The 15,572-nt window shown below is 44.0% G+C and overlaps 1 protein-coding gene across 2 annotated transcripts in view; it reads left to right on the forward strand.

Moving 5' to 3' along the window:
* GAN (gigaxonin) overlaps positions 1-14,422 on the forward strand; it is a 67,485-nt gene extending 53,063 nt beyond the window's left edge. For both annotated transcript variants that reach the window (XM_024556046.4, XM_045191852.3), the window contains one exon: positions 18-14,422. In XM_024556046.4, the coding sequence (XP_024411814.2) occupies positions 18-199 (182 nt within the window). In that variant the 3' untranslated portion in view covers positions 200-14,422. The remainder of the gene's footprint in view (positions 1-17) is intronic.
* Positions 14,423-15,572: the final 1,150 nt, after the last annotated feature.

Genomic DNA, 15,572 nt, shown 5'->3' on the forward strand with positions numbered 1-15,572 from the left:
TTATTTTTGTGGTTCAGGCACTAATTACGACTACGTGCGCGAGTTTAAAAGAAGCACTGGAACCTGGCACCACACTAAGCCACTCCTTCCGTCCGACCTCCGCCGCACTGGGTGTGCAGCCTTACGTATTGCAAATTGCAAGCTTTTCCGCCTGCAGCTTCAGCAAGGCTTATTTCGCATCCGTGTTCATTCACCTTGAAGAGGAGGCAGACGGAAGCAGAGCTCCTGACCAAGTGCACCGTCACATGGCTTTACACAAGGGGGACCGAGATGGCAGCCTAAACTTGCTCTGCGTGCCAGGCTTTGTATGGTAACTCTGGTGGTTTTATAATGCTTAGACGCCTGAGCTTCAGCTCTTGTTTGGGAGAACATGTAACTGTTCAAAAACTACCTGGGAGGAATCGGTTCCTCCAGTTAGGTGTGTCTGTAGACAAATGGAGGCTAGTCAGTGTCAAAAGGAAGAGGGAGGTGGGAATCGGTATTATGTAAAATATTGAAGTTAAAATACTAAGGTGCATTTTTCCTGAAGGTACAAATGCTGTGTACCTGGCTTTGGTAAACAAACAAACAAAAATCCGTATATGCAAATCAACATATCCAAACATACCAAGACTGCTTTTGTGCTGCACTTGGAAGGAAATATTATGCCTAACCCTGCCCAACAAGTTAAGGATTGTGCCTAAAATGTTAGATTGGATGGTATGCCAGCTAGTCTCCATTTACTACTAGTATTCTGTGCTAGGAATCTTTTTTAAACTATATTATGATAAATTGAAACTAAGATAAAATTTCTCTTTGATGACATTCTATCTTAGTAACACTCAATAAATTAATGAGGCAGGTTGCAGCCCTCATATGAATTTAAAGGAAGTTGCTAACTTCTCTGTTAATTTAGATTAAGGTACATTATGCCATAGTTTCTGGGGTAGTACTCTTGGAGTTGTGAAGTATCTCAGGCAGTGCCAGTCTTCCCTTCAATTAATCAAAACCACTTTATGAATATGAACAGATTAGAGAGGAGGAGATTTTATAACAGAAAGACCTGAATCAGACAAATAATAATGGTCTGCTGTAACCACAAAAAAATAATATAAAAACAAAAAAAAACCACTAAAAAACAAACAAAAACTGTCCAGACAAAATATAATGGGATCAAAACTTTTAAAAATAATCTGTCTGAAAGCACACAGAGTCTTGTTTACTACTGTTTAGGGTTTGAAAACTTGTCTTAGAATGCGAACATGTGTTCAGAACCGAGTCTTTGTAGTAGAATATCCTCAATGCCATTCACTAGTAAGGGTTTTAGACAAATTACGATAAAGTTTGGCTGGTAGAATAAACTACCTCAACTTAATTTTATTCTGTTCACAGTAGAGCAAATTCCTCCTTTCCTATCTCTCACTCCCGTGACACTCTACCCCATGTCCCACTGCGGGGAAAGGTCTGTCATTAGCAGCGTTTCTCTTGTAAGATACTTTGTTTTCTGTTCAAATTAGACCACATTAGTGTGAAATCAGGACTTCAGAGTGCTTGATTACTTCACCATTTGAATTTTATGCAATATCAGATTTCTGATCAATTTAATAATAGAGAATTCTTCATTTTTAATTGTTTCCTACAGATTCTTCCCCCTCTCTTAGAGTATGGCTCTAAGAAGCAGCGTTTTGTCTTAAAGATTAATGTATAAATGTATCTGGTGGTTGTAAATTTGAGGACAGGAATTTCTTTAGGAAACTTCCTATATGGAATGTTTGTATGCTATTAACATGCATGTGAAATGTCGCCTGTGTTTCCCCACCATGAACAGAAAAATGGGTGAGAGGTTTTTGTTTTCGTTTTCGCTTTAAATATCTACTAGAAGTCAACACAGTGCTATCAAAGTTGCTGAGGGGAGCCCTGCCCGTGGCGGTTCTGAAGAACGTTACGTGTGCCACATTTACTCTCCATTCTGGCAGAAGAGTTTGGTGAAAGAAGGAATGAGGTTTTTCTCTTCTCTGTCAAAGGCACAAGGCCAGGTCTGCCACACGTTTAAGTAGCACAGTCCAGTTGGGTCTGTAAGTCAAAGCCGGCCCTTTTCCTTTGTGTTGCATGTGGGTCAGCTGTCGTCTGCACACTCTCCCAGTGACGCTTTGGGTATTTCATCAAAGCCAGCTCCACGGCCACTACAAAGACAGAAAACTTCCTTTTTGCAATTAGGTATTAGTTTTAGAGAAAACAAATTGCTGAAAAAGTGGATTTTCTTTAGTAAAGGATCTTGTATAGAACACAGCTTTGGCATTCAGAAGCTGCAGTTGAGATACATTAAAGCAGTAATTGGTATCTTATTAAAGCCGTGACAATCAGCAGTTCTCTCTTTTTTAAATTTCCATAGTTTAAAATTCTTCCCAGCCTATGCCAGGCCTTTCCAAGGAGAGAATTCATTGGTTAGGAGTGAATGGGTCCCTACTGCAACACTGTCAGTGCCCTGCACTTTGTTTTATAAAGTTATGTTTTTTAATTCAGTTTATTGACATGATAGCTGCAGAAATTAGGGAATATTTTATAAAATAAATTTGCCACATAGTATGGGATGCAACAGCCAATAAAAGCTGCTAAGTGCCAAACTGATTTTTAATATATATATACATATATATATAAATATGAAAATATTTTGTTGAAGTGTAGGGATGTATTTAATTTTATTATGTTCCAAAATTATTCATGACCTTTTTTGTAAATTACAGTTATTTCAGTATTGTGAAATAAATTTTAACTCATTTCACGCAGGTTTGTGTTTTAACATTCCACTTAATGACTTGAAACATCTTTTCTCGATCAATTTTTGATACTTCTTTTTCCATGAGGCACTTTTACCAGGCGTATGTTGGAATTGGCGGCTGAGGCTAGATCTGAAAATTTTAAATTAATATCTTTGGGGGAAGTGCAATTTATTTTCCTTATCCCACCAACAGAAGGAAGTTGTCTCAGGTTAGAGTAAGTGAGTATATTTAAAGGATCTCCCCTGTGCTACAATCTAAAGTAGGTTTGTTTATTTCTTTAGCACATCCAAATGTAGATTTTTCAAAGATTTTAAGTGTTTAATTTAAAATGAAGTTTTATGGGGGGTTTCTGATAGTGCTTATATCCTGCGAGAGGAAAAAGTGTGAAAAGAGAGATGTAAGAGAGAGAGGGTGAGAGAGAGAGAGAGAGGGTGAGAGAGAGAGAGAGAGAGGGTGAGAGAGAGAGAGAGAGAGAGAGTGTGTGTGTGTGTGTGCATGTGCGCGCGTGACTTGGTAAGTCCGTTTGTATATGTTTACTTTTGAATTGTAGTTCCAAACTACATATATTACTGTCTTCTGGTGCTTCTGATAAATTCTTGAGCCTGTGGCCCTTCAGTTCATACAACTGTGTTAAACTCATGTTGAGTGTAAATATTGATATATTTGTAGTTTGTAGTTTTACTTGATGTTTGCATTTCTTTTCTTTAGTGGGATTAACAATACCGTTTGCCAACTAGTAGTTGGTATGCTATAAAGATTTGGCCTAAGAAATTTCTAAATTCATTGTGTATTTCATTAATTTATTATTTCATTGCTGTGAGAAGATAATAGCTAGCGGTAGGCTTTTTTCAAACTGTAACAACCAAAAAGGCACATTTGGGGGATGCTGGACGCATGTCGTCTGCATCAAAGGGTTCTGCCCTGTCGCACTACCACTTTAGTGATGGCACTTCCTTCAGTGGTGCTTCAGAAGTGCCTTTTTCAATCATTTCTAAGTGTGGGGCTCCCTAGGCAACGCGCAGGATCCGCGGTCCTTACACTGACACAGTGAGGGCAGGGCTGCCTTTGCCGAGGCGCCTCAGTCACCCATGGCAGTAAGTTAGGCTTTTAGAGGAAATTGTTAGCTGCCTTGGCCCGTTGGGGTTCCATTTGATATGTTCCTACTTGAGCGAACCAAACCAGGATCCCAGAATGTTTTCCAGGGACCACTGAAAACTGCAATATTATCTTCCAGAACATTGGCTTTCTTGATTCAAGAGGAGCCTCCTCTGGTCAGATGAAGACATTTGACCATCTGGGGCGAGAATAAGGTGCACTTACACTGCACATTGTATCGATTGAACAAGTGCTGGGACCCCCAACCCCTTTAAAAAGCACCTGGTGGAAGGGAAAGATGAGGCTGCTCTTGTTCAGTGGCTGCCCCCTCAAGCCTGTGAGCCTGGGGGGGGCAGTGAGAGAGGGGACTGTGGTGTAGAAAAGCCTGCCGTAGGTTTAAACAACAAATGTTTATTGAGCACCTACTAAGATTTCTGCTTGGATTTCTGGGGAGCTTAACAGTGAGGCAGGTATAACACTGCCCTCCCTCTGGACTGTAAACTCCTGGGGGCAGGGGCCGCACCTTAGTCATCTGCTACTCCCAGCTTCACAGCAGGCAGTCGGTGACGCCTGGACCAATGAATGTGGTGTGCTGTGCCCCCAGTGATGTGTTTCACAGGACTGCAAAGTACCCTCCGAGAGGGACTTAGAATTTGCTGGATTTTAAGTGAGAAAGTTTGTGCACAGGTGGGCTGGCCTCATAAAGTGGGAGCCCAGCACAGAAGAAGAAATGCAGAGTGCCTGCCACGTGACACACCGCTCTGTGGTTTCCATCTGGTCTGCGCGGTTCTCGAGACCCTCCGCTGAGCACGCCTAACAACGTTTTTCACATTTACTATTGGGTTTTATTTATTGCTTTTTATGTGGGGCTCAGAATCTTTTCCAGAACGTACTGCTTTGACCCTTGCCTCTGTGTGAAGGCGCAGTGCTCGCCCTGGACAGGGGGCAGCCCTGAGGCCCCTAGATGCAGCCTCACTCCACTGCACGCGGGAGTGGACACCGCAGGCAGAGTCCAGGCCTCCGGACCATCGTCTTACCGTTCAGCCTATTAGACTCACTTAATTTTCTTAGGCAGACAGGATTCTTATAATCATCTAATAATCATTAAACCCCCAAATGGATTTTTTGCAAATTGCACAGATATAAAATGAAAGACCTTTGGTTTTCTTTGTTAGTTAGCTATAGGATATTTCAGAATTTACTAAGTCTGTAAGAACAGAAGTAGTAAGTGTGTTTGAAAGAGAAGCTGCTTGTACTTTAAAAGAGCTGAAGCTTCATGTATACTTCCTTTTCTTGCCACATGTACAGTAATGAGTAAGGGAAAGGAAATTGTGTCTTAGAATGTTGAGGAAAGTATTTTGCTAGCTGTTTAGTAATCCCTGAATATTCATTATAGCCAGTTCAGAAATTATAGAAATGTATGGTATACAGGTGAGGAATAACCCACTTGTCCATGTTTGAGAAGAACGTGAACTCAGGTTGAGAGTTTGTCCTGCCTGCTGGCAGTGAAGGCTCAGTAGTACTGAACTAGAGAGGGTTTGGGGGGTTTTTTGGGCAAGCCAGCTGATAACTTTAATTTTTTTTTGTAGTTTTCAGAAGGAAATCTATTATCATTTTAACTTTAAACATACAAACCTACCAACTTCGTCTCATTACAAAAGTGCCATTTATGTGATGTCTGAGGAGCCCCTGTTACGACTGTAGTCTCTGGTCTGATGCCTGCAGTTTAGGAAAGTTTGTTCTTAATTCTATCATCAAAGCTCTCCAAGGGATCTGACTTTTAAATTCCATCTCCTTCAAATACCTGACAACAAAGTTGTAGAGAGTCAAATATCTAAAACAATGTTACATAATTATCTAGTGGGAAAGGTCTGTTGCCTTCTCTTTTATTTTGAAATAAAAACTAAGCTTTTTAAATTGCTACTCAACTGAAATTTGGGCTAATTATAATTTTTGATGTTAATGTCCTCCTAGCCCAACAAAGTTGTAAATTCTTAAATTGCTGTGATGTGAATTAGAGAAGGTGCAAGCAGGCGGAAGGTGCCAGGTCAGGCCCTGGGCACACACTGCTGGGATGAGCTGGAAAGAGACGAGCCAGTTGACAGGAGCCTTGGGCATAGAAGGCCCCTTGGAGTAATTCAGACCCCAAGGCAGTGCAGGCTCATCTTGCTTTCTCGTTGTTGAGTGATACTTATTAGAAGTTTACTTCTAGCATTTCAGCACAAATCGTAAGTTGTTAAACACTTTATTTTTATTGTTCTTATTCGTCAATGACAATTACAGTAGGTGCACCTAAGAGCCTTGGGTCATATGTTTTGAAGTTAAACCAGTGAACTTGGTTTAAATAGGACTCTCTGAAGCTTGCTTTATCATGTTTCCTGTTCAGCTGGATGAGAATTACATGCACTTATTCCCTTGCTCGTAGTGTTGATAGGAAAAACTCTGTTCTCGGCTACCTCATTATGTGGTGTTGTGCTTGATCCCCTGCCAGTTCAGAAGAATTCAACGCATTCTGTCCTTTGACAAAAGCCTGGAAGCCCTGAGGAATACAGTTCTCTAAGGCGTATTTTCCATTTTACTGCTTTAAAAAAAAAAAAAAGGCACTTTTAATCAGGAGGAATAGTCATTCTCCTAGAGCTGCTGCAAAGTGATTACTTGAAACTCAACTTGAACTTTAAAGAGTCTTTAAAAGACTATGTTTTCATAACGTAGAAAAGTAGTATATTTCAACACCACTGCTGTATAAAATAGCTTGATTTCCATCCTTGTTAGGATCAAACAAGAAATTTGTCTGTAATTTGACCCATTGTTTGGAATTGAGATGCCTGGGGCTACTGTTTTTCATTTTCTGTAAGGTGCTATCCTGAGCAGTTTGAGGAGCTATTAAATGTATTTTCATGAATTTGATTCCCAAGAGTCTTTCATGTTGATGAAAATATAGGTTCATGACTACATTCTTCTTCTCTTTTACTTCTGATAACCTGGGGCTTTAAAATGCGCCACTAGAAGTGTTGCCCAGGTACAGGGTTGAGGTTGGCCGAATAACATAGGATTACATTATACTTAAAATTGCGAGTGATGAGGTTCGTTCCATGTGTTGGTGAAGTGCCCCTCCCTTCCTCCTGTATGTGCCTTCTCCACGTGGCACAGGTGGGGCCCTGTTAGTTTACCTGGGCGCTGAGGGAAGCTGTGAGGCCCATCAGTTCTTGTAGACAGATGTGACCTTTCAGGAGTGATTTCTTATGGGAATTAGGGATAGTGCCCAGAGGCGTAATGCCCATTCCTAAAAATCTAGTGTACTAGGAATAACTTCATGTAGGGGGTAAAATTTAAAAACTTAACTCTCCTTATGCATTAATAAGATTTCATTTTTACGCTTGTGCTTCTTAGAGGCTTTTACGGGGCTTGCTCCTGACAGTGGAGTGGCAGTTGCTTCTCAGGTGACAGCAGGTCAGCACCCTGTGGCTCTGGCAGCAGGCCAGGAGACATTTCCCTGGGTGGTTTTCAAGAGAACCCAGGCATGCCCCTTTAAAGCTCCAAACTGTATTGTGATTATTTTTGTGAGGGAACCACCTGTAAACATTTGACGTACTTTCCTGAGCAGACCCAGTGGTTACGAGCAGGTGTGGGCTTGTGGTCCAGGTGCATGTGGGTGTGAAACTTCTACCACTGACAGCTTCGTGACCTTTGCAAGCCCTTGAACCCTAAAGCTCAGTTTCCTACCTTCAGGTGTATGGGATAACGGGTGTTTACCGCTTAGGGCTGCTGTGAGGATTAGGGGAAGTGATGGTGAGAGCTCCGGCTCACTGGGGCCTTGCACACAAAGGGTGGTGGTGGTGGTTATAACTGTGGCTGCCGTTGACCCTCATCTTGGCCTCTGGTCGTTGATTACATCAGCTCCTGTGGGGCAGGGGCTGCGGGGTGCTGAGCCTCCCTGGCCTTGGTGAGCTCCTCATGCTCACATCTGCTCTCACGTGATACCCAAGTAAATGTATATTTGTGTCCATAAGATTATTTACTTTCTAGACACCTTCTTTTTCTCTAATATTTAAGTTTAAGATGATTCCAGATAGCTGAAATATCCCAAAATATGTGTTTACAGTATTTAGAGTTGTTATGAGTAACCCTTGATTCAGAATTTGCCTAATGAAGCCCTGTAGTAATACTTAAAACTCTTTACCAAGGTTGAATTTTTCTTTTTTCCCTAAAATATCAAAAGTAGTAGACTGTATTGGTCAAATAAACTGGATATATTCTAGATCTCTATTGGAGGCCAGGAGACCTAAACGATGCTCTCTTAACTTGGACACAATGCAAAACTTAAAAAGAAGCAAACGAAATTTGTATTTCTGGTGTGAGTGTGTGTGTGTGTGAGTAGAACTTTTGTACCTTCAAAAAAGAAGGGTTATTTAACAGATACAAAAGTGAACTACTTAATCCTTTTATCCTTTTCTAGTATCACTTTTCAGTTCAGATTATGGGGCTGGTAGATTTATCAGTATGTGACGTGCCCAGCTTATCCTGATTTCAGTAAGGCATTTGATAAAGTCATTCTTAATATCTCTGTGAATTTCCTTTGAAAAAAGGAAGTAGAAATAGGGTCAAAAAAGTTGAGGAATAGATGGAATAGCTTGAACACCCAGACAGTGTCAGTGAGACCGGGTCCCTGTCCATGTGGACTGAGGTCCTCTAACAGTGTCCAATTTTAACATTTTTATTAGCCACTTTCATAAAAAAAGTAAAAGATAGAAAAAGTGCTGGGAGGGATTAAGTGTTGGGTGTTTGGGTCTACAGTGCTCTTTACAGTCTAAGAAAATAGCTAAATATAAAGTCTTCTGTCTAGGTTCAGAGAAGATAGTTCCTAATCGAAAAAGAAAGAGAAATGGTGGGGCTGGGGGGCTGATCATTGATATTTTGAACATAAGCCAGTGTTTAAAAAAATAACAGGACATGTTTCTGTGGGGGCCAGTGACTAGAAAAGGAAGTCTGTTCTGCTGCTTTCATCCGTCCGCGGGCCACGTGGCTCGGCCCCCGGCCACTGTATTTAGCTGTCAGTTCCAGGCCCCGCACGCTGGGGGGCCAGAGCAAGTCTGGAGGCCACCCTACTGATGACAGCTGGAGCTCTGGGCACTCTAGAAGCTGTAGCAAGAACCTTCGAAAGCCGGAGGCCCTGACCTGTAGGGAAGCCTTTCAAAGGACAGATGGGCTTGCTGCAGAGTGCCTGGCTCGGGCCAGCGGGCAGAAACTAGGAGACAGAATTTTGTTGTTTTAGAACTTGCAGGTGGAATCGCCTCATGGTAAAATGGTGCTTTCTGGGGTCCTGAACGCCCATCCGTGAAAGGGCTCCCAAGGGCTACTCCCTGAAGCTCTGACTCGCTCAGTGAGAGAACCCCTGTGTTATGCCAGGGTATGGCTGATGCTCTCCAAAGCTCCTTGCAAACAAGAGGTTCTGTGCACAGTTTAGTAAAGAAAAAATAATAATGTTAGTACTTTAACTTTTACATTGCCTTTGAGGAGGAGTCTTGGTTCTTTTAACCTGTACTCTCTCCCTTGTTCCCTGCTCCCCTCCGTTCCTCTCTACCTGCCAGCTCACTATCTCTTTATTGTGGCCACTAGCCAACAGCCCCTGCTATCTTCAGCAGAACTTTCATAAGATATTTCTAGAGACTACCCTGAAACCATATTGTCAACTAAAACAATGATTCTTGCTTTTTCTATACTTTTTTTTTTAATCACTTAGTACCTCTGCAGATTTCGGAAAGCTGATAACTAAAAATTGCATTCTTTCCTTTGAGAACAGTTTCCACAGGACCTGGTTCCTCTCCTGGTTGGTCTCCCCCTCTTCTGTGAAGGCACAGTGCCATCTGCTCTCAGCTAAGGAGGGAGGGTGCCCCCCTGTGTATATCTTCCTGACCCCACTGCCTTAGGAAGGCTCTGCCCTGAAACCGGAAACAGGCACAGACGGAGATGTGCACCCCAGCCCCCGGGAGGGAGCCGTCTGTTTTCCTCATGTGTTTTCTCCCCTTTTCCTAAGGCGTCTTCACTTAATGATAACCTTTGGTTTGAACTGTGTTTGTTTCTCCTCTGTGTCCTATCCACAGGGACTGCTAGGGGGCATCTCTCTGAGGAAATAGGCCCTTCCACTGGTTGGCACTTATTATTACCAGTTTGGGGACTTTCGTCAAAGTGGAAGAGATGATTTTGGTCATGTTTAAGAGTACTCCTTTTACACACTTTTCTTGGCGATCACATTCCCGCCTTGCCCTCTGTTCCTCACCCCATAACTCTCTTAGCCTGATTTTTTTAACCGCTTGAATTATGTATTAAAGGGGGGTGGGCTCTTCTAGTGCCCCAGATCATTAGCCTAATAATATTTCTTAAAAAGGCATCTTCTGGGAGTCCCTGGCCTGGGCTTTGTGACTAGCACTTTCCACAGCCAGCATGTCCTGGCTACAAGAGAACCAGACCTGTGGCCCAGGACCCAGAAGCTTCCCAGAATCTGCTGTGCTCTGTTCCTGCCAGGTGAGAACTGGGGGCCCAGAGCCTCTCCCTACCTGAGGCATCACCAACTACATATATATGGCTCCTTAAGCAACTGTAGACTAGGACAGCCTCCCTGGGGCCCAGGTGGCTTCCACCTCCCACATCTGCCCTGTAGGCCCTCAAGGCTCCTCCCTGAGCCAGGAGGGGGCGCTCCAGACACCACACGTACTACCTCAGCACCGGCCGGGAGGCACTGTGTGGGCCCAGATCGCCCGGAGAGAGTTGTGCTCAGGGCCGGGTAGCTCTTGGAAACTGGTGTAAACAAGCTCTACCAGGGCGTCCACAGACCCGCACAGGATGTCCCACGTGGGTTCCGCACCAGTCTAGCCGGTATTTGTCAGAGCAGAGTAAGGCTGTTGTTCGCTTTTCTCTTCTTTAGCTCTGGCTGAAAAACACTGCACTCCAAACTGTGTACAGAGTCAGAAATTAGAATTGCTTGTTTACAGTAAGAGAGACCTTTTCATATTTTTTTCAAAAGGGGTTTTTGCTGCAGAAGAAACTCCCGAGAAAAAATTTATTATTATCATTAATCTAGCATATGCTCATTGAATTAGACTCTTATGCTTTGTAAAAAAATTATGTAGGCTGTAGTGTATGGAGCAAAGGGGTTTCATCAGCTTAAAAACAAGCCTTCGGTTTATGTGAGTTTATAGCATCGTCTTCCTATATGGCACCTCAAAACTCAAGTTCTGCCTGAAAACATCACCCCAAATCCATGGGCTAGATCGTTTTAGGTGGGAACGTGTTGGGTGGCCTTTGGTTGAGAAAAGCACAGGTATTTAGGAAACTTGCGTAATAACTAATCAGTGGCTTTTTCTGCCGACGGGATCTTTTCATTTTGACTCATCTGTAACACAGCTTTTGTTTGGTTCCTCACCCCTGCACCCATTCAAGTCACCACTGACACAGTCATACCCATTTTGTTTTGAATCATACCATTTAGGAACTGCGACAATCATCAAAAAATAATCACAGCTTCGGCAGAAATTTTGAACAACCGTTGCAGCCAATTCTGCAGTTTGTATTCATAGAACTGGGGGTGATCAGCAGACTTAAAAAAGGCACCTCCCCTCCCTTCCCATTTTCTCCCATCCTCACCAGAAACTATTGCAGAAGCGCCTTCAGCAGGCTCGGGCAGACTTCATTGTATCTCGCTGTGTCTGTCTGTGAATGAGACCCACCCATGAAACGTGCACATCCATTTGTCTCCTAGCACTGATGTCTCTGCCACGAGAGAAAAAGCTACCAGGGGATTCCTTAAGACAGGATTGTAATTCAGGCCGGCTCTCGCAGACTCGAGGCCGATCTCCAGTGAATGGCCCGTGTCGCTCCTATTGGCTGGTGCCTCTGTGGTACCAGGTGCCAAATATGTGACAGCCACACTTGTCAAGAACCCATTGTTAGTGCCCTCTTGATGTGTCATTTTGTTGCATTCAGTACCATAAGGACATTTTTATAAATACCACAGAAATACCAAATTCCCAAAACACCACATCAAAATTCACCCTGTTAAACACAGACTTTTGTTTAATGAACATCTCTGTATCTTCTTACATGGTACATACAGAATAGTTTTAATTCGTATTAATATTTAATATTACCTAGTAAGATTCCAAGTTGGGAAGTCTGCTTGGGGATGTACTCAGGCTAGGTTGTATTGTGTATGATGAGGCATCCTGATCTTTAAGGAGACATCTACTACTGAAAAACAGGGGTTTGCAATGAAAAATAGGTGAGCTAAGTGAAAGATCCTGGACAGAGACTTCAAAATACCGGGAGGTTGCAACTTGTACTATCGCTCCCCCTTCGGTAGTGTGGTAGAGGAATACTGTGCTCGTCCAAGACGTCGCCCCTCGGACGTCCTGTGGTTCCTATGTATTTGTTCTGTGGAGTAATTTTCTGTTTCTTTGCTTGTATGAAATTTAGCGAAGTTGAAGTAATTTTGAATTAGTAACCTTTCTTACAAAGTTGCTTTATGGTTTACAAGTAATAACTGATGCAAAAAGGATATGTTCACTTTTTTCCATTGTGTAGCATGTGCGTGGTCTACGTGCGGGGGGGTATCTGCGGGGTCGGTCCCTTCCCACGAGCCCAGGACTCGCGCTTCGGGGACACATCGCCATTGTGCTGTTCTCTTGTACCAAGGACCAGTGAAAGTGTTTTATCTTTTTTATGTAGTTTGTATTGACTGGATTTTATAACTGTAAGAAAACAGACCCAGAGTGTTGTATTTTGATCTGAAATTTGTGTATGGTAAAGTAACTTTGTTTTATGTATTGGAAGTTCATTTAAAACTTGAAATATTTTCTAGAAGGGTACGGAACAAAATGAATCATCTTTAAGCTGTTTAATTAACCTAATAAAACAATTTGATGGGGAAGGCATTCTAATTGATTCTAATTTTTACAGTGGTTTATGAATTTGGAATATTGCCTTTTTTATGCTACCACTTAAATAGCTGGGTGGCAGCTTTCTGGCCCCTTGGCAGCCACACTCCCGGTCACTGCCTTGGTGTCCTCCAACCCTGTCAGATAACTCTCCACACCGTCTTCCCTACCACACAGCTTCTCATTTCCTCTCCTCGGAAGAAAGAGATGAGACTTGAGAGCAATTGAGAACCTTGATGTCAAGGGTGTAGTTATATAGGAAAATTCCATCTGGGGAACTAGAATTCTCTATCAATTCTTCTTGCTACCGTGCCAAAGACTGTGAACCTACGAAGACCAGTGGTACTAAAAAAAAACAGTCAAAAACAGATCTCCCCTGAAGGCAAGGGGCAAAGAACTTAGAGAATCTACCAGTGATGTTGAAGTTACATCTGTAAAGTTCCCCGGAATCACTCCTAAAATCACATGGAAAGAAGAAATGGGATATTCATCTCCAGTTGTACAGCAGGGCATGTTGTTTTGGAAGTTGGTTTTAATTTGTTTCTGCCTTCCATAGGGAGGTTGTAAGGTCTGCGAACCTCGTCATCATTGGGGAGGGCGAAGGTTGCTGTGGAACACTTTCTTTAATCTCCGTCTTAGCCAGAAACCAGTGCCCTAGACGGCTGGATGCAGAAGGGCGTGGTTGGAGTTACCGGAGAGCCCAAAGCTCTGCCCTGCGGTGTGCAGGCCCCCCACCAGCAGCACTGAGGATCCTGGCTGTGCCCCCTCACCCACCAGGAGACCTCTCAGCACCTCCCTTCTTGTCTCTAAAATGAGACTGAATCCCTAGATTTCCTTGTCTGAAGGGTGAAGGCAGTGATTCCTCATTATAGAAAACCAACGCTTTCAAAGTGAAGGATAAATATGTCACACACACTAGAACTCACAACAACGATAATAATACAACAACAACAGAAAGTAAGTGTTGCCAAGGATGTGGAGGAGTTGGAACTCTTGTACATGACTTGCTGGTGGGGATGTAAAACGGTGCAGCCACTGGAAAGCTGACAGGTGGTTCCTCAACAAGGTAAACAGAGTTACCACATGACCCAGCAGTTCCAATCCTAAGTGAATGAACCCAAGAGAAATGAAAACAGGCTCAAATACTAGTACGTGAGTGTTCATAGCAGCACTATTCACACTAGCCAAGAGGAAGAAAGAGCCCTAATGAAGTATCCTGCAGTGGATGAGTGGATACACAAAATGTGGTCCATCCACGCAATGCACTATTACTATTCGTTAAAAGGAACCAGGCCCTGACACATGCTTGAGCCTTGAAAAACCTGCGGAGTGAAAGAAGCCAGTCACAAAGGACCATCTAATGTAGGGTTCCGTTTATATGCAGAGTCCCGAATAAGCAAATCCTGAGAGACAGCAGGAGGTGAGTGGTTGCTGGGGCCATGGGCAGGGAGCGGGATGGGGAGTGACTGCTGAGGGCACAGGGTTTCCTTCGGGTGATGAGACAATGTTTGCACAACATTGTGCGTGTGTTAAATGCCACCGAATGGTACTCCTAGAAATGGTTTGTACTCTGTAATGTTTATCTCAACACTAAAAGGAGGGATAGAACATAGGGAGCAAATAAAAGAAAAAGATCAACACTGTGAATGCTGTGTGTTTGGGAAGACTGAGGAACTGGGGGGTCCACCTTCATTTCCCAGGTGGTGTGCCCTGTCGACGTCCCTGGGGTGACCTCGCGTCTGGTGTGTGCGGGGAGGGGGCCCTCAGCATCGACCCCCTGTGTGTGTGCTGGTCTGTGTGGGAGGGACCTGCAGGTCAGATCTCCTTCACACCATCAGGAAAGGAGCCTTTTGAACTACCTTTCTAAATTAGATTCAAGAGGACTCAACCCACCAGTTCAGTGCCAGACTGCATGCAGTTCAAATCCAGTCTGCACCACCAACTCATTCTTTGGCTAGTTCCTTACCCCTGTGCCTCAGTGTCCTGGGGACAGTGACAGGACCTCAGGCCACAGGGTGGTGGGAAGAAGTAAATGAGCTGCCTTGGTACCGAGAGCCCCAGCCGGCACACAGTCCTGTGCTGGTTATTGGCTTTTGTCTCAGCTCCGTCAGGGCCGCTGGTTGTAGACAGGGCTGATGGGAGCCACACTTCGCATGCCATCCCCACCACCTAGCCCAGGCTGCTGCATCCCCAGCAGCAGTCACAGCCTCCTATCCGACCCAGAGCACAGCAGGGCAGCAAAGTCCCGGGCCCACTGGTGCTGCCCGGGACCCCCAGCCACTCCTAAAACTGTTTGTAGACTAAGACTCCCCAGGGCCAGAGAGGGTGCTAAGACAATTCCCAGCCTGCGAATCTTACCGTAAGGGTGGATGTATTTTTATCCAGCAGGATATACTTATCAGCCATGGCCAGGAAAGGGGAAACTGACTAAGAATTCCAGGCTGGCCAGATCCTCCAGCTGCTGTAGCTGCTGTTTCCCCAGCACAGCTATGAGGAAGGGAGGGAGGGAGGAGGAGCAGGGGGTGTCATTTGCCTGGGGTGTCCTTAGCTATCTTAACTCCCATCCTGACAGTTAACGCCCTAGGCCCTGAGGTGGGCCCTTTGCCGCTAATTGTCTTCCTCACAACATCCCTGCGAGGTCATTATGAACCTCCCTGAACAGATGAGGAAAGTACAGTCCATCAAGCCACTTGCTCCGAGTCACACGGCTCATCTGAGGCAGAGCTGGGAATTGGCCCCAGGTCTGTGTGGTACCTGGGCCTGCGATCTTTCTGCAGCTGTCCTTTTG

Source organism: Desmodus rotundus, chromosome 12 (assembly GCF_022682495.2).
Source record: "Desmodus rotundus isolate HL8 chromosome 12, HLdesRot8A.1, whole genome shotgun sequence".
Lineage (NCBI taxonomy): Eukaryota > Metazoa > Chordata > Mammalia > Chiroptera > Phyllostomidae > Desmodus > Desmodus rotundus.